The sequence below is a fragment of the Vitis vinifera genome, chromosome 18 (genome assembly GCF_030704535.1).
Source record: "Vitis vinifera cultivar Pinot Noir 40024 chromosome 18, ASM3070453v1".
NCBI classification, from domain to species: domain Eukaryota; kingdom Viridiplantae; phylum Streptophyta; class Magnoliopsida; order Vitales; family Vitaceae; genus Vitis; species Vitis vinifera.
Genome location: NC_081822.1, coordinates 8,075,407 through 8,094,283, shown reverse-complemented (window position 1 = coordinate 8,094,283; position 18,877 = coordinate 8,075,407). Strand labels below are relative to the sequence as shown.

General features: G+C 39.7%; 1 protein-coding gene across 4 annotated transcripts in view; it reads right to left on the bottom strand.

Moving 5' to 3' along the window:
* Positions 1 to 18,877, bottom strand: part of LOC100266105 (protein MRG1) — a 37,625-nt gene that overhangs the window by 6,069 nt on the left and 12,679 nt on the right. For 2 of the 4 annotated variants that reach the window (XM_059734845.1, XM_010666242.3), the window contains exons 6-8: positions 18,289 to 18,390; positions 15,511 to 15,590; positions 14,799 to 14,968 (exon numbers count right to left, since the gene is read on the bottom strand). In XM_059734845.1, the coding sequence (XP_059590828.1) occupies positions 14,799 to 14,968; positions 15,511 to 15,590; positions 18,289 to 18,390 (352 nt within the window). The remainder of the gene's footprint in view (positions 1 to 14,798; positions 14,969 to 15,510; positions 15,591 to 18,288; positions 18,391 to 18,877) is intronic. The other 2 variants (XM_059734846.1, XM_002283107.5) reach the window with 1 other exon arrangement.

Here is an 18,877-nt window from a genome sequence, read left to right as displayed (position 1 = left end):
AGCCAAACAAATAGGCATCACTAGACCAAACAAACAAAGATCTGCATTAAGGTTGAAGATCAACTCTAATACCATTTGTAATAACCCGTTCTCAACCGCGTAGATATTGTTCGTTTTGGACATAAGGGGTCCTCACAACTTTAAAACGCGTCTATAAGGTTAAGAGGAGTTCATACATACATAACTCCAAGAACTTTTTTCTCTATCTAATATGGGATATCACAATTACCCCTTGATTGTGAGGGCAAGGGGAGTGAATCCTTTCTTTTGTTCAATCGACTTCATCTTTGAAAGTGGGCTTGACAAGCTTGGCTATGCTATCAACAATAATAGAGGAGACCTTTTTTCGTAAAGGTAGCTAGGTTTTTAAGTGCATTGCTTCCTTTTACTTCTTCACGAGGGATCACCTTCTTTTCTCTTTCTTTCTTTAGGAGATGTGTTAACTGAAGCATGTTCAGAGACATCGTCTACAAAGGAGTTTAATAATATGGAGATTTTTTCTAAGGGAAACTAAGTTTTCATTGGGGGTATGTTGAAAATGGTTATTTCAAATAAGAATTTGATGGAGCTTACAAAGTGTTTGGAAATGAGCATAAAAGGGTTGATGGTGGCTCAATTAAGGGAGGCCTTTGAAAATGACCCAGGAGGGGTGGTTTGAGAGGTTGATTGGCCAAAGAACAAGTTAATGGAGTTCAACAAAAGTTTTTAGGCATGCTTATAAAGAGTTTTGGAAATAGGATTTTGGCTTTAGTTATAAAAAATAAAAAAATAAAACAATGAAGGCTCAAAGCAGTAATAGAGGTTCGACTTCTAAAAGTAAAGATGAAGTTGGACCCTTCGTTGAGAATAAATAGAGAGATAAGGAAGTTGTCATGCTTAGTTAATCAATGAAGTAGCAAGAGTGGGTAGGAAGTAGTTTGTATTAATCAATGAAGTTAAAGATTCTTTCTTCAAATGTTAAGAGGGCAAATGATGGAGAGAAACGAAAGATTTTTATTAAGGTCTCAAAGGGTCCATTTGGTTTGTTTGTAAGAACTAAAGTTTAACAAATGACACCGTAATTAGTGAGGGACTTGGGGAGAAATAGATTTCTTGATTGGGGAGTGGAAGCTAAGGGAGCTTTGAGTGGTGTAGTGGCATTATGGGATAATAGGGTTCTAAAGCTTATAGATGCAGACCACTTCCATTCCTTGCCATGGATAGTTAGGAAAAAAAGGCCTTCTAGGCTGAGTTAGCCAATATTGAGGGGTTGTGGAATGACCCTTGGTGTGTTGGAAGGGACTCCAACATAGTTAGATTCCCAGTGGAAAAAAGGTTTGCTCTAAATGCTCCTCATCTATGAGGCATTTCTCATATATAGTAGAAGAGCCCAATTTGCAGGATTTACCTTTATTTGGATGACTTTTTACTTAGTGCAAGGGTTTGAATAATAAATTTGAGATTTGATAGGTTTCTTGTATCAAAAGATTGGGAGAGCCACTTCAGTAGCATTCTCTTGGGTGTTCCCCCCAACCCAATCTTTGTTCATATCCCAATTTTATTAGATGGTAGTGGGATGACAAGAGACAAAACTCTCTTCAAATTTGAAAACATATGGCTGAAAGTAGAGGGATTTATAAAGCAAGTTAAAGCTTGGTAAATAAACTATATGGCTAAAGGGTTTTGAGTAGGAAAAAATGAGCGAGAGAGACTGAGAGCGAGAGAGGTCGCCAGCGATGGGAATGTGCGTCGCGCGGAAAATAGGAGGAAAAGGAAGACGAGCAGTTTCGGGGTGGAATCCAAGACTTTTGAGTTGGAAATGGTGGAGATGGGAGGAAAAACCCTAATCATAACGGAAAGTAAGAAAGGGGTGTTGTCTTGGGTGCGAATGGGGTTGAACAGCATAGGGCTCTTCATGGAAGGCCTACAGCAGTGCATCGAGGATGTGAAGATAGGAAGTTGGGAAAAGGGATGGAAGGAGAAGGGGCGAAGCTTCTCCCTGGTGCGTTTAACTAACAAGGCGGGTTGCTTTTTGCGATTAGGGGTCGTCAATGTGGAGTTGAAGAGATACAGTATATGTATCCCGAAGGGCAAAGGGGACAAGGGGGGTTGGACGGCGATGGTGGAGGCTCTTCGCCAGATGGATATCACTTTTGGCAAAAAGGTACAACAAGAAGAAGTGAGGGCATTGGGAAGGTCGCGTCCGGAAATGGTGAAGGGAAGGTCGTTTGCGGACACGGTGAAGGGTTGGGGGATTAAGGGGTCCAATATCATTCGAGTGGAGGTGGGACGGGAGGAGTTAAGCAGAAACATTAGTAGGCTGGAGCATTGTTTGATTGGAAGTTGGAACCCTAGCAACGCAAAAGGGGAAGATCTGGAAAATTTGGGTTGGAAAATGGCAAAGGCGTGGGGATTGAAAGGCAAAATGGGGATTGCAAGTATGGGAAAAGGATGAGTACTACTGGAATTTGAGCTTGCGGAAGAAGCAAGAAGGGTTCATCTCTCTGGTAATAAGGCGGTGGGAGGAGTTCAAGTGGATTTAGAGCGGTGGAATCCAAGATCGGGGTGTATGGAAGAAGGAGAGGTAAGAAGGGAAGTGTGGGTGAGGATATTGGGGCTACCAATTTCGCTATGGGTCCCGTCGGTGTTGAGAAGGGTGGGAGATGCTTGCGGCGGGTTTTTAGATGTTGACCCAAAGACGGAGAGCATGGAGGACTTGCAGTGGGCGAGGATTTTGATCAGATCGAACGGCGAGAACATCCCTAGTTCGCTGGTGATAGGGGTTGAAGGGATGACTTACTCCCTATCCCTATGGTAGGAGGCGGTACCATCGTTAAGGCAGGAAGAGGGGTGAAAGCGCGGCCTGTGGAATCGTCCAAGAGAGGAGGTTAGTGGTGATGAAGTTCTACGCGCCGGGTCGAGAGTGGAGGAGATGGCGTGTGCGGGGTTCGAGGCGCAGTGCCAATCAAAGGATGGGACTGGTCGTCTAACGCAGGATGTGGGCTCCTCAGCAATGGGCTCACAATCGCAAGTGGGCTTGCTGCGGGGGCCCGGTTCGTATACTGGATCCACGGGTCCAGGCTAGGAGATGGATTGGGCTTTTAGGCCCTCATTACTTTCAGGAAGTGAAGCTCCAAAGGGGGATCAGATCGGGCCGCGTCAACCTAGAAGCTCGGGGCGGGCTGCAAACGTTGGGCTGGGCTACCTCCAGAAGGGGAAAGCCATCCTATCCCAGGCCCATTTATTGGACAATGGGCTCCTTTTAAAAACTTATTCCTCTGGCCCCAACGGTAATAATAAAGATGACAATATGGAAAGTGAGTTCGTCAGATGCAGAGAAGAAGAAATGGGGAGAAGGCAGCAGACGGATCTAAAACATCAGAGGGCAGAAAGGATACTAGAGGAAGAAGCTGCGAGGTATGGTTTAGATGTAAATCTAGGGGGTTTCAGGGCACAAGGGTCTTCTTCCTCTAATTTCTTTTGTTTTGGTCGGTCTCCGGAGAGGGAGGGTTACGAACATTCTGGGGTGCGAAGGGAGGGGGTTTTGATTGGAAGTGGGTCACGAAGACCAAATGCAGAAGAACATATAGGGAGAAGGGATGGTTGTTGGATTTGGTTGAGGTCAACAGTGTCGACCCTCTGGGAAGAAACTCGGGGTGGAATGTAGACCAGACGGAGTTCCAAGAGGGTAGAAAGGAAGACCAGCTGAACTGAAAGGAGAGTAGCCTGATTAAATTCAGTCACTTCTTAGGTTTTTCTACGGAAGGCCTAGAGAAGGAAATACTGAGCTTCTTGGGCAAAATCAGAAAAAGAAGGGAAAAGATTGTAGGTAAAGGCCTGTTGGAGACCTCAAGGTTTGAAAGAGAGCTTAAGAGACTGGAGTGCTATGTTAACTACGAGGGGGAATCTAAGAAGAAAGGCCCTATTCTGGGTAGAGAGAACCAAAATGTAAGTGTCCAATGAATTTAAGAATTTTGAGTTGGAATGTGAGGGGTGTGAATGATAGATCCAAGAGGAAAGTTATTAAGTCAGTTATCAGAAACCAAAAGGTGGACCTGTTCTGTATTCAAGAGACGAAGGTGCAACTGATGTCTGAAGAGGTGGTGAGGAGTTTAGGGTCGGGGAGATGTCTTGATTGGAAGGTTTTGAATGCTATGGGGACGACAGGAGGTGTCTAGATTTGTTAGGACAAAAGATCATTGGAGATATTGGGGGTGGAAGAGGGCCAATTTTCCATCTCCTGTAGATTCAGGAATGAGGGAGATGGTGCAATCTGGGTTTTCACGGGGGTATATGGGCCTTTCTCCAGAGAAGATAGGGAGTGCTTATGGGAGGAGCTTGGGGCAATCAGAGGATTGTGGAAGGAGCCGTGGTGTTTAGGAGGAGATTTCAACACAACGCTGTACCAAGCTGAAAGAAGTAGAATTGGGAGGATTACTTCAGCTATGAAGAGGTTTGCCCAGATCATAGACGATTTAGGGCTAGTTGATATCCCATTGTAAGGGGGATCTTTCACTTGGAGTGGGAGGCTCAATAATCAATCGCGGGCCATGTTGGATAGATTCCTAGCGACTCCTAGTTGGCTAGACCAATACAATAGGGTTCATCAAAGAAGTTTGCCCCGTCCAACATCGGATCATTTCCCGATTCTGCTAGAGGGTGGAGGGATAAGGAGAGGCCCGTCCCCTTTCAAATTCAAAAATATGTGGCTCAAAGCTGAAGGGTTCAAAGAGCTGATAGAGGGGTGGTGGCAAAGGATAGTGGTTAGAGGCAGGCCGAGCTACAGATTAGCGACTAAGCTGAAGGATTTGAAACTAAGTTTAAAAATATGGAATAAAGAGGTTTTTGGAAGATTGGAGAAAAACAAAGTTGAAGCTCTTCAGCAAGTGGAGCGGTGGGATTTAGTGGAAGAAGAGAGAAATTTAACAAAGGAGGAGCTAGGTCACAAAAAGGTAGCTAAGGAGAGTTATGCAAAGTGGGTGTCGATGGAAGAAGTGCACTGGAGACAACTATCAAGGGAATTATGGTTAAAGGAAGGGGATAGGAACATGGGGTTTTTCCACCGCATGGCCAATGCCCGTAGGAAAGTCAATGCCCTGGTTAAAATTAAGATAAATGGGGTGAGGATCACAGAGGAACAAGATATGAGGGAAGGAATAGCAAATGCATATCAACAGCTCCTCTCGGAAAAATCGGGCTGGAAGGCTGATATAGGGGGTCTCTTGCTGAAACAGATCAGCCTCTCAGAAGCAGACGGCCTTGAGCTCCCATTTTCTGAGGCTGAAATCTATGCAGCACTAATGGGGATGAATGGGGACAAAGCCCCGGGTCCGGACGGATTCACAGTGGCTTTTTGGCAAAGTTGTTGGGAGATTGTCAAGGAGGACATTTTGGGTTTATTCAAGGAGTTCCATGAACAAAACTCATTCATTAAGAGCCTGAATCATACCTTTTTGGTGTTGTTACCGAAGAAGGGGGGGTGGAGGACTTAGGTGACTACAGGCCAATCAGTTTGCTCGGGGGTTTGTATAAATTATTGGCTAAGGTGCTGGCCAATAGGCTTAAAAAAGTTATAGGAAAGGTGATTTCTCCTTATCAGAATGTTTTCATCAAAGGGAGACAGATTCTTGACGGTTCTCTAATCGCAAATGAGGTAATAGACTCTTGGCAAAAAAGGGGAGAGAAAGGTATAATTTGTAAATTGGACATTGAGAAGGCGTATGATAGCATCAATTGACAATTTTTGCTAAAGGTCATGCAAAAGATGGGTTTTGGGTCAAAATGGATAGGATGGATGTGGAGTTGTATCTCCACTATCAAGTATTCAGTGCTGGTGAACGGGGTTCCAGCTGGGTTTTTCTCAAGTACAAAAGGGTTAAGGCAAGGGGACCCCCTTTCCCCCTACTTATTTGTCATGGGAATGGAAGTTCTAAGTGTGCTCATCACAAGGGCCGTTGAAAGGAGATTCATCCATGGCTGCAGGATATGGAGAAGAAGAGAGCAGGCTGTCAATATTACTCATCTCCTGTTTGCGGATGATACAATTGTATTTTGCGAGGCAAAGAAAGAGTCTTTATTGCATTTGAGCTGGATCCTCTTTTGGTTTGAAGCAGCCTCAAGTTTAAAGATTAATTTGGACAAAAGTATGGTAATTCCAGTAGGGGAGGTGGAAGGGGTGCTTGAAATGGTGGCTAAAATTGGGTGTCGGGTGAGGCAGTTGCCTACTGTTTATTTGGGGCTGCCCCTTGGGGCGCCAAATAGGGCCTCTTCCGTATGGGATGGGGTGGAGGAGAAAATGAGGAGAAGGCTTGCCCTTTGGAAACGTCAATATTTATCCAAAGGAGGGAGAATTACTCTTATAAAGAGTACGCTGGCCAGCATCCCCTTGTATCAAATGTCGGTATTCCGTATGCCTAAGTCAGTGGCAAGAAGGATTGAAAAGCTTCAAAGAGACTTTTTGTGGGGTGGAGCCAATGGGGGGAATAAGGCTCACTTAGTCAAATGGGAGGTGGTGTGCGTGGATAAAGAAAAGGGAGGGTTGGGTCTAAGGAAACTTGCTTGCTTGAACAAAGCTCTCCTAGGCAAATGGATTTGGAGATTTGCGCGTGCTAAGGAGGAGCTTTGGAAAAAAGTGCTTGAGGTTATGTATGGGCAAGAGGAGTTTGGGTGGAGGACAAGGAAGGCAAATGGGGTGTTTGAAGTTGGAGTTTGGAAGGAGATATTGAAAGAGTCCACTTGGTGTTGGGAAAATATGGTGTTCAAGGTGGGAAAAGGCAACAGAATAAGGTTTTGGACTGACCTTTGGTGCGGAAACAATGTGCTGTCCCAAGGCTTCCCGAACCTCTTCTCCATGGCTGCCCATAGGAATGTCACAGTGGAGGAATGTTGGGATCAGAATGTGGGTCAAGGAGGGTGGAATTTAAGGTTGTTAAGGGACTTTAATGACTGGGAGTTGGGCTTGGTGGGCAATCTCTTAGTTGAGTTAGAGGGATTATAGAGTAAATTTGGAAGATGACTCGGTTTTTTAGAAGAAAGGTGAGGACGGGCTGTTTAAAGTCAAGAAAGCGTATAGTGTGTTGGCAAATACTCAAGGAGCGGACTTTCCTCATAGCAATGTTTGGGTGGACAAAGTTCCAACCAAAATTGCTTTTTTTACTTGGGAAACTACTTGGGGGAAGGTTCTCACTTTGGATAGGCTGCAGAGAAGAGGGTGGCAATTACCTAACCGGTGTTTTTTGTGGGGTGTGAAGAGGAAACGATCAATCATATCTTAATACATTGTACAGTGGCAAAAGGGTTGTGGAACATCATTCTTGCGTTGTGTGGTGTACAGTGGGTCTTTCCAAATTCTGTAAAGGAGGTTCTTAATAGTTGGAAAGGCTCTTTTGTGGGGAGAAAAAGGAAAAAAGTGTGGAAATCCATTCCGTTATTCATTTTCTGGACTATATGGAAGGAGAGGAATAGGCTAGCTTTTAAGGGGGGAGTGTTGGCTTTTCAGAAGTTAAAAACTTCGGTTGTATACAATATTTGGGGTTGGGCTAAAGTGTACATTGATATGGAGTCGAATTCCCTAATAGGTTTCTTGGAGTGGTTAGCCTCCAAATAGGGTTGGGTTGTTTTGTTTTTTGTTTGAGGGGGTGGTAGCCTCGTATACTTCCTGTATGCTTTGAGGCTTCTTTGCCTTTTTATATATATTGCTTGCTTATCAAAAAAAAAAAAAAATAAACTATATGGCTGGAGGCTCTTATAGTTTTGTGTTGGTTTGTAAATTCAAAGGGTTGAAAAAGAAGTTAAAGGTGTGGAACAAAGAGGTGTTTGGATCAGTCTCAATTCGGAAAGAAGAGGCCTTGAAGTAGATTGGTTTTTAAGATCTAAGGAAGAAAGAAATTGTCATTAGTTCTGAAAAAGAAGAGGCTCAGAGGCATGTTGTGAAAGATTATAATAAATGGGCAATGATAAAGGAAATCTCTTGGAGACAAAAGTCTTAGGTATTATGGTTAAGAAAGGAAGGTAGGAATACTAGTCTTTTTCACAAAATGGTCAATGCTCACGAAAGAAGAAATTACTTGGCTAGAATCATAGTGAAATGGGGTCCGGTTTTCCAATTATGCAAAGATTAAGGCGGGTATTGTGAATGTTTTCCATATTTTTTTTTTCAAATGGTGGGGGTTTGAGGCTTAGTCTCAGTAGAATGATTTTTATTTATTTAAAGAATGCATATGCAAGGGGTTTGGAGGCTCCTTTCTCAAAGGATGAGGTTTTCTATTCCTTATCTAACTTAGGAGAGGACAAAGCTCTCGAGCTAAGGTTTCACTATGGGTTTTTGGCAGCAATATTAAGATTTTGTTAAGTCGGAGGTGATGGGCCTCTTCAAAGAGTTCTTTGAGCAAAGAAAGGGGATGTAAAGGATTCGATTACTGCTTCCTTAGTCTTGAGTCCAAAGAAAGGGGATGTAAAGGATTTGAAAGATTTCAGACCCTTCAATTTTTGGTAAGAGGGTTATCTAAACTTTTAGCCTAAGTATCAGCTAGTAGGCTTAAGAGGTTTGTTGGTATAGTAGTTTATGATTTTTAGCATGCTTTTATGAAGGGAAGACAAATTTTTGACACAACCCTAATTGCAAATGAGGTCATTGATTCAAGGCTAAAGAGCACTACTCCCAGAATCATTTATAACTTGATATAGAGAAGGCTTACGATGATGTTAATTGGAATTTCTTTTAGAAGTTATGGAGAAGATGGGTTTTGGACAGAAGTGGGTGCATTAGATGAAGAGGTGCATGTCTTCAACTTCCTTATCGGCTTTAGCGAACAAAACCCCTATTAATTTCTTTTAGAGTTCCAAAGGTCTACGACAAGGGGCCCTTTCTCCCCGTATTTATTTGTCTTGGCAATGGAGGCCTTTAGTTTGTTGCTTATGAAGACAAGGGAAAGAGGTTTCATGTCTAGTTTCTCAATAGGAAAGAAAGGTAGGAGAGTCGAGCTGACTCATTTTCTATATACGGACGATTTATGGGGCAAATGAAGCACAACTAATGTATTTGAACTAGACTCTCACGTGGTTTGAGACGATTTTTGGGTTGAAAGTCAATATGGAAAAGAGTGAGCTCATTCCAGTGGGATGGATTGATAATTTGGAAGAGTTGGCAGCTCAATTGAGTTGTTGGAGGGGTGTCTCCCTTCTGCTCATTTAGGTTTTTTGTTGGAGCTCCTTTTCAATTCGATGATTGTATGAGATGTGGTGGAGGAGAGATTTCATAAAAGATCAATACTTTGAAAAAGAAAGTACTTGTCAAACCAAGGAAGACTCACTCTCATTAAAAGCACTTTATCTAACTTGTCTATCTATTGCATGTCTTTATTAGTGATTCCAAGAAATATAATAATATAGAAGATTGTTTTTATTAATCTCATTTTTCTAGTAGTAGCTACCTCTGGGTATAACATCCAAAATTTGATTTCTCATGTCTGGTAGTATGTTAAAAGGGTATAATCTTCCTAGTGTGCTTCCACCTAAACTAGTTGAGCTTCAATACCTTCAAGAGATATGCTTGAAAACAAGGTTAAGAAGGTTTCTCTTGGTGGAAGGTGCTAGTTTGGAGTAGATTTAAAGTCTTTTGAAATATCATTGGAAGCTGTTAATGGTAAGGTGGTGGGAAAGATTGTAGAAAAGGGATAGAGGTTATCCACTTCGATCAGATTTGGGGAAAAGTCTTGCTAAGCTCCTAGAGGTGGAAGACTGTTTTGTAAGAAAACTAAAAGAGCCTTTCAGAAGGGTGTGGAATGAAGGAGGAAGGGACTATAAGTTGGAGTTGTGCAGTAACAAGGTTGGGAGGTTCTTGTTGTATTATGTTGTATGCGGCAAGGAGAAAAGGTTCTCCCTAGTTTTCCTAGAAAGAAATGTTGTCCAAGGAGGTTAGAAGATCCTTGCCTCTAAACTTACGAGCATTAGTATTGTTCTTGAGTTGAGCCTTGTGGAGGAGATTAGGGAGCTGTTAAGGCCTCCCGAGGAAAAGAGAGCGGGTTTTCTGCAAAAGCCCGTGTCCTTTGCAGAGGCGCTAGATAGCGGCAAGAGGGCGTTTTGAGCAAAACAATTTGGATTAAGTGCACAACAAAGAAGGTGTTCAAAAACTTGGAATTGCCCAAGAGTTGTTTAATGGGAAAGTGGGACCATCCTTTAACCCAAGAGCTTGATTTTGACTCACTGAAGCTTTGGGCCTAACATTGTTGGGGTTTAAAACAGGATTTGCATTTTTCTTTGATGGGAGGTAATCTCATCTTTCTTAAGATCGAAGATTTTTCTAAGGCTGAAAAAGTCCTGGCCAACCTATTTTGTTTGAGGAAAAGAGCTTGTAGATGTCTTAGTGGGGGCCAGAAGTTGGGTGTCTTAGAAAAGGCGCATCGATGGGAAGGTGTGGGTAAGGGTGTTGGGTTTACTGGCTTACTTCTAGGGAAAATTATTTTTTGAGAGGTTAAGAAATGCTTAAATGGTTTTATGATGAGACTAAGAAGAGATGTCACCTGAAATGGGCTAGATTGCTTGTTCGTTCCAATGGGAGTAAGAAGTCGAACTAGTTGATGGTCATGGATAGGGGTTGTGCTTATACCTTTCCAATTGTGATGGGAATCCCTACCATTGGTGTCAAGGGTGCATCCAAAGATTAATACCAAATGCTTAGAGGTTAGGGAAGGATGAGAGGATTTCTCACACACAGTTGAGAGAGTGGAGAACGACTTCAGGTGGCATGCGGGAGAAGACTTGTAGGCATGCAACATTGAGGAAGACGTGATGGAGACACATCCTATATAGGTTAATTCAAGGGGAAGTGGTTCAAATTTGGTCAACAAAAAGTTTTTTGGGCCTTTGGAGAAGGTGAGTCTGAGGCCTTTTAAAGACAGCATGGAGTCTCTTTGGGTCGGGTCTTAGTCATCTCTTCTAAGGCTTCAGTTGAGAGCCAAGTTGGGCCTTCTACTTTTGGGCCGCCTCTTCCTATTTCGATGAAGTAGCCCATTAAGAGCGAGCCTATGTTGAGCTAAAAAGGTCTCTTAAACCCCTTCGTCACTAAGACCTCTAAAAGTCCCATTGAGACACGGGCAAATCCCCTCATTCAAGTGAAGTTAGTGGGCCTGACAGGGTGGGAGTCGGGAGTTGACGAGATTTTGGTAGCAGAAGCGGCTAGTTTCGAAGGTAGGTTCTCCTCTTTCTTTTCTCCTTCTTCTCCATTTGGTTCTCCTTGTCTTGGAGCAGAGCTTTCTCCAATGGTGGGACCCTCCTTGGGGTCTCCGGTTCTTGGTCTCAAGCCGCTTAGATTAATGCTCCAAGATGGGAGGATGGTGGATCTCATGGGCAAGGCTCCGATAGGTAATGAATTAGGGTTAAGGCCGTGGGGTTGGAGGACAATAATGACTCAGGGAACTGTAGGGTTGCAATAGAGGAGAATCTAGACTTTGAGTGCCTCCCAGATAAGTGTGTCACTTTCAGTAGGTTTTTGGGCTTACCAGTGATGAGGTTTGAGAAGGAAATCAACTCTCTTCTCAAAAACCAGAGACCAAAAGAGGGCATGGAGTTAAGATTACTAGGAGAAAGAAGAAATCGCCTTTGGCTACTCATTTGGAGAAAGATATGAGAAAGTTAGAATGTTCAGTTCATTACAATTGCTTCCCACTCTCATATAGGGGAAGGAGGAGGAGTAGCGAGGTCCATGCCCCTTTCTTTTGAGGATACGCTTTTCGTGTGGCAACTTGGTGGCAGGTTTTGGACCTTGATGGTCTTCGGGGTGGTTTTTGGCTAGTATTTAGGGGCTTGTTTTGGTGTGGGGTGTGCGTTTAATGTTGTCATTTCCAGAAAGGAAAGTTCGGTCATTTTTTTAGAAAAGTTATCAGTTCTTGGTTTAATGGTTGAATTAATAATTGAACAGCAATCGAACCGATGATGTCATAAATATATAATTTATATATTATTAAAATTAAAAATAATTATAAAAATTAAAAATATATATAAATAAATTAAAAATCAATAATATTTATTTTTTATCTTTGATATTATCAAATTAAATCATGCATAAGTATAAATGTATTAATATTTTAAATTTTATTAAATGAAATATGTATAATATTTAAATATGAATATATTGAAAATAAAAGAAAATTCAATTAATTTAATTTTAACTAATTTTATAATTTTAAAAAAAATTATATTATTTTTATTTAATATTATAATTTTTTTTAGAAAAGAATATATTTTCTTTTGTTTGCTAACTAAGCAACAAAATGTATGTAGTCAAGTGGTGCCCATGTCATTTCCTTAGCTCAAGGTCCAAAGTTCAAATCCTTTAGGTGAGTTTTCTTTCATTTATTTTCCTTAAACTTAATATTATCAATCCCACATCAAATATAGCTAAGAACAAGGAGGCCCTTAAATTCATTATTCATCCAAGGCACTACAGTTTGTGAATTCAAGGTATAACCTGCCAAGTGGCTATATGGGTTGCGCTTTTGCCTAAAAACCAATAAATGAAAGATATGCTTTCATGAGTCTGTTTGAAAAAAAAAAAAGAAAAAAGTAAGGGCATTGAACCATTTGTTTCTTGAAGGATCATCCGGTTTGCTCGTTTCACCGGTCCAACCACTAATTTAAGTGGTTCATGGCCAGTTCAATAGCTAAGCAGCTCAAAAGTGTCATCCAAACCAAAAAGACCATCAATTGACGATTAAACCGGTTGGATTAGCCAATCTAATCCGATTTTCAAAACATTGCTTTAGAGAAAAAACCTCGCCTAATGAATTGGTCTAAAGTGTGCTTAGACAAGAAGAAATGGGGTCTAGGGATTAGGAATCTCTCAATGTTCTCAACATGGTGCTACTGACTAAGTGGGGTTGGATATTCACCCTGGAAATAATCCCCTATGTGGGTTAGGAAGACACGAGTACCCTATCAAGTTAGTTGGGAAGGTGGGGTTGTGGATTGAAAGTTAAGGGTAGCCTTGGAAAAAAAGAAACCATGTAAGGCAAGTGATGAAAGGATAGTGGTTAGAAAAGAAGCTCGAGTGTTGGGTTTGTAAGGAGGTGAATGGGTCATTTAAAATGAAGTAGGGCCTGTTGAAGGAGGAAAAAAAACCTTATTCTGAATTGCCATTGAGTTGCAGAGAGACAAATTTTGTTTCTATTGAGTGGTTCTTAGGTCGTAACATGTCAAGATCAATCACTTAGACCAATGGATTGGTCTAAGGCTCAACCATTATAGGCTCAGCTTTTGAAAAGTGACCCCCACCCCCACATAATTGAATGCCCTTATTCCCCCACTTCATGACAATAGTCATATGCTCTCCTTCTTAGCCTCCTCCTCGACTCAATGTGGACGCAAGTGATTGCTAGGAAGTTTAAGGAGGAGAAAGAGGTTGGAGTTCGAAGGTGCTTAGGAAAAGGTTACGGTGTTGGTTTTTGGAAGGTTATCATAAAAATTGGGAGGTTTTTAAAAGTAGGCTTTGCTTCATTGTTGGGAATGGGAGGAAAATCAAGTTTTGGTTGGACAAGTGGTATGGTGATACTTCGCTAAAAGAATCTTTTCTCACCTTATTTGCCATTACCAACTTAAAGGACTTATAGGTAGTAGATATGTGAGAACAGGATGGGGAATTGGGCCACTGGAGTCCCTTTTTCTTAAGACAATTCCATGATTAAGTGTTAGTGATGGTGGAGGCCTTCCTACAAAAAATTCAAAAGCACACAATTAGGCATGAACTAAAAAGACACTAACATCCAATTCATCCCACCCCATTTCTTAGATGTTCACCTAAGATTGCTTAACTTGATTTCACACAATTAGACTTGCACTGAGTTAAGGAATCAACTCCTTGAGATCCCCTAAGCTTGTCTCTATGCTTTACTCCAACAAGTCTATACCCTCTAAATATCCACTATGGAGCCTTACATAGTCTTCCTTCCACAAGTTTGGCCGTCACTATAATTTCTTCCATATTGGATCCTAACATGCTTCCTTTCTTCATCACAAGTTTACCTTACAACCGTACTCTGATACAAACTGTTATGGTCTTATACCTCACTTAAGCACAAACAAGACACGCAACTCAAGTTTGCTTGATGTTGCTATGTCAACTTTTCCCAATCCATGCTAGAGAATTTCTAAACAATGAGGAACCTAAACAATAAAGCAAAGGAAGAGATTACACTAGGAAGCTTGAAGGAATACAATTGTATTCTTTATATGTGCTTGAAACTTTCAAGATTGTGTCTTCACCAAATGAAGGTCTCACTTATTTATAGATGAAGCCAAAGAATATTCCAAAACCTTAGGTTCCTAGAGACTCTCCAAAACATTCCAAAAATCTCTACACTATGTATGATATTTATATAGTTCTAGAGAATTTTAGATAGCATCCTGAACAACTTATAGATGAGTTAGGGTGTCATTTGTGCATGGCATGACATGATGCTACCCTCAAGAAATAGTCTTATAAATATTGCTACCATGAAGCATAATAGCATGACCTTGTTATCTCACAGAAATTTCACAGATAACTAAGTTGCCTTGTATGATACAAGTGTGTTTCACTTAATGATGAAAGTCATCATTAGGTCTTTTCTTGTGTTAAAAACCAAGTTTGCTTAAAAATTGTGACTGCATAGCTCACTTTAACAGAAAATTGAGTTGTACATAACTTGTGAAAGTTTAGGAGATCAATTGGCATTAGTATTTTAACATGTGAATAGGAAAGAAGTGTCCTAACTGATCCATTTGAAGCAATAAGAATTCATCAAAACAAATAATATTTATTGTGTCAAATTAGAGGAATATCATACCAAAGAGGCGTAATAGATGTTCAGCACCATATATAGTTGAAGGAGAGACATTATTTGCAATTGCTTCTTGATACTGTTGACGCTCCCTTTCATACAGAAGCATCACTGGCAATGCTTTGTCAAAGTAACAACGTAACCCTTTCAGAATTTCTCCAGCCGAATCAGATATCCTTTGTACAACAAATTCCATACAATTATACATTAAAATTTAGCAAATTACATACAATTATATATTAAAATTTAATTATAATTACATAATAGAAATGACATATAAAGATGACTATTATTTCTGCAGTGCACAATGATGAGAAATTTATCACAGTAAAAAATATAGCACATCATGCATCAAACTAGAATACTAAATACAGAATGATGTGAGACAACAAAAAAATGCATCACCACAGATGCTTACTTTCTTTTTTTCTTTCTTTTTCCTTTTTAAAATATTTTGGTAGGGGTACAAATACTATTAGATGTATGCATGCCTGTCTATGCAAACCATATTAGTGTGAAAATTACAAGAACCACCTCATACTATAGTATACATTCCAGCATAAATTATCCTCATATAACTGCTTCAATAACACACCAGGCCAAAACAACAAAAATAACTCCTATCAAACCCAGGGCAGTGTCATTGCAATTTTGCTTGATCACCTTTAGAAGTTGGAAAAGAGTTCAAAATGGCAGGAGCCATAGCAAATATACTTACATGCCATCCCTCTTTATCCTGTAATCAAGATACTTCTTCAATATTTTGTCAACAGTTGGAGCTCGAGGCAGTCTAATAAGCTGCAAGAAGAAATCAATGTATAAATCAATCAAATACAAAAAGTTTCTCCTGAGTAAGAGGTTATCTTAAAGAATCTCATAAATGGCAAAAGGATATGCCAATCAAAATATAAATAAATAAATGGCATAAGAACAAGTATACGTCATGAAGATAAATAAATGGCACAAAGAATTAAGTAAACAAAAGTAGTTGGGATTACTTATCCCTTATACAATATGAAGAAGATAAAATGAGAATCATCACAAGCCGCACATGATTTGAAATCCAAACTTAACAAAGATTAACCTGGATATGTTAACACCACTAGTCCACCACCATCTGCTCCTGTATAGAGCCATATTGTCTCTAAAGTTGTAGTTTTAAAAAAAACAAACAAACCATTCACTGCCTCAAACTCTTAAACTCTCAAACTAGGCTAATGAAAAATCAAATCTAACCTCTCCTATCTATAATGGCCATTTCAATTTCTACATCTCCAATCACTAAGATAATTCCAACAATCTGGGGTTATTAGGTGTAACTACCTAAGCTAATTGATAATGTGGTGTACACCTACAACATGTCCAATTAATATGGGACAGTTCTGGTTTATATGGCATGCATATGCATGGTGGTTGGTTGATACGACATTTGGTAGTTCTAGAAATGTTGATTCTGAAGAACTAAGAAGGTGTAAACACAGACCAGCATATGAGGTATCATATATTGAACTCAATCATTATTGATATCATGCATGAGAAGTTAAGTTTGATGAGCAACAGATTCATTAATCATATGATAATCATCCTTATTGGTCCTACTTTTATTCTATTGTGTGTGTCATCTTTAATCTCTATCTTCTCAAGGAGGATTGCATAAATACACAACAATAGCTAGTCTTCATTATCACTTGTATCAGGACCATACACCCTGGCATTTCCTGATGTATTTATTTACTCATCATTTACCATGTGCTGTATGAACAACTAAATGTGATCATCCACAGAAACACTGTCAAGCATAATCTTCAGGCATGACATGTTGAAACAGATAATTAAGTACAATGTAAGCCTCATTTGCAAAGAAATATGAGCATTAGAAAAACTTTTACAACCCAACTATACAGAAGCTCTATGTACATAGTACATGTCTATTAAAATATTTGATAATCACTTGAATTTAACTCTACAAGGGCATCTTGGAAATTTGAGAAGCTGAATATTGGACTTGATAATATTTAGAACAAAGATTTAAAACAATTCCTAAGCCACACAATCATCATCACATTGGCATAGACAAGCTTAACTACAGCATAGACCCGATTATTTGAATTTGGATAAGATACAAGATAAGAACCATATGGATATAACTTAACAAAAAAAAAAAAAGCAATTGAAACAATTGAGCCATCACAATTACTTAACAAGTGAATCACTCTCCTAACGAGTGCAAATTGAGTTTTTCTAGAGTTTTGGGTGCACGTCCAGGAGACTATAGAGGCAAATTAAAAGACTGGTTCCTCACCAAATTGGAGCATTATCCCACTTGAACTTCATCAAAGATTATCTCCCTCCACATCCGCGCTCCCCCTATTTCTTTTACATTTTTAGTTTCTCTGTATTGAGAAATTTTGGACTCTTTATTTTCTCTAACATTGTTTGGTTTGTATTTATGATGGAAGGACCTCTATCCTTTCTTGTAACCTGTCTATCATACTTCTGTTGTTTCTCATAAAGGAAAAAGTTGTTTCTCATAAAGGAAAAAGTTGTTTCTCATCAAGGAAAAGGAGACACCTGGTTCAACTATCTGCTAAAATCAAATATTGATGGTTTTCCAAATGAATGGTTTATTGAATTTTTTCATACTTATTAATAAGTGGGTATATGCACATTGTTTCCAAAGTTCCCTACTATATTAGTGAGATAACAATAAAGTGGCTTTGGTAACCAACTGTTTCCTTAGTACACATAAGAACACCACTCCATTCTAATGGCAGCCACCAAATATCAATCTTAAAATATGAGCAAGAAACCTTCACTCAAAGAGCTTAAAATTCTTCGATTTTATACACCACAAATCTTTTTAAGTTTCACAATAGTAGAAAATTTCAACATCCCAAAGTTGGACTGGAAAAGGAAATGCATTCCCTTCTTTTAGAAGCTGGGAAAGCATGGCAGCCTTGCTGGTGACAATAGTGGTAGTAGAAAGGTGCTTGGTTGGATGTTGTATGTATTGTGGGAATAAGGGTATTATGTCACTCTTGCAGAAATATGCACAACAGAAAATTCAATAAAATCTACATTATTGTATATGGCAGCCACCATAACATGGACCTAAAAAGATATTAAAAGGAAAAAAGAAAAATAAATTATGGATATCTTTCCCTTTTTTTTTTTTTGATAGGCATGGACATCTTTCCCTTGAAATATTAGGAAACAAAGAACTAAACTATCATAAGAAAATGACCATAAATTTTAATGGACTAAGGCCTATACACATTGGGTGGAACCAATGATCTGTAAATATGTGTGCTGATAGTGGATATCTTTCCCTTGAAACAAAACGCTAAACTATCACAAGAAAACCATTATGCCAAGGGAACAAAAACGAATGTGAAATATAAATTATCATATAGCAACTCGATTCCAAAAAAAAATTCATGTATCGTCTGATAAGGTGAAAAATTGAGGCCCCGTGATGAATTTAGAATATAACTACCTGGCCCAGATGAGTAATGAATTCACAATCATCAACTAGTTGCTTCTTCAGTGTTGGAGGAATTTGGATGTTCACAAGCTTCTCCACTGGTATAGCTTCCTTCTCCAAACAATAAAGAAAGCACAAACTTAGCTCAGGAAACCTCAAACTGTCTATGGAAAACCTGGCCAAATAAATTCTAATAAAGAGAAACTCATCAACTAAGAAGCACTTTCAAGTCTTATACATGACAGGTTAGCAGAAATGTACTGGGTTCCATGGGGCTTCAACAGTAAGTTAGGCTAGAATGTGAAATAAGGTCAATGGAAACGACTAAGAGATATTTCCTGTAAGTCCATTTTTTCTCTAAATGAAATGAAAAGGCAAACTGTCTCAAGCCTGCTAAAGATACTATACTAGGTGGAAAAAGATATCATGAATTAGGACAATGGAACCCAATAGAATTAAAAACCCCAGACAGCAAAACATCCACCATAAGTATCATCCATGTAGGAAATATGTTACTTGGCATCTTAAGAAGGACTACATCTTTTTGCATTTTCTTTAAGAGATGATCCCTCCCATCGTGGGAGATCTTCCATCTACAAGC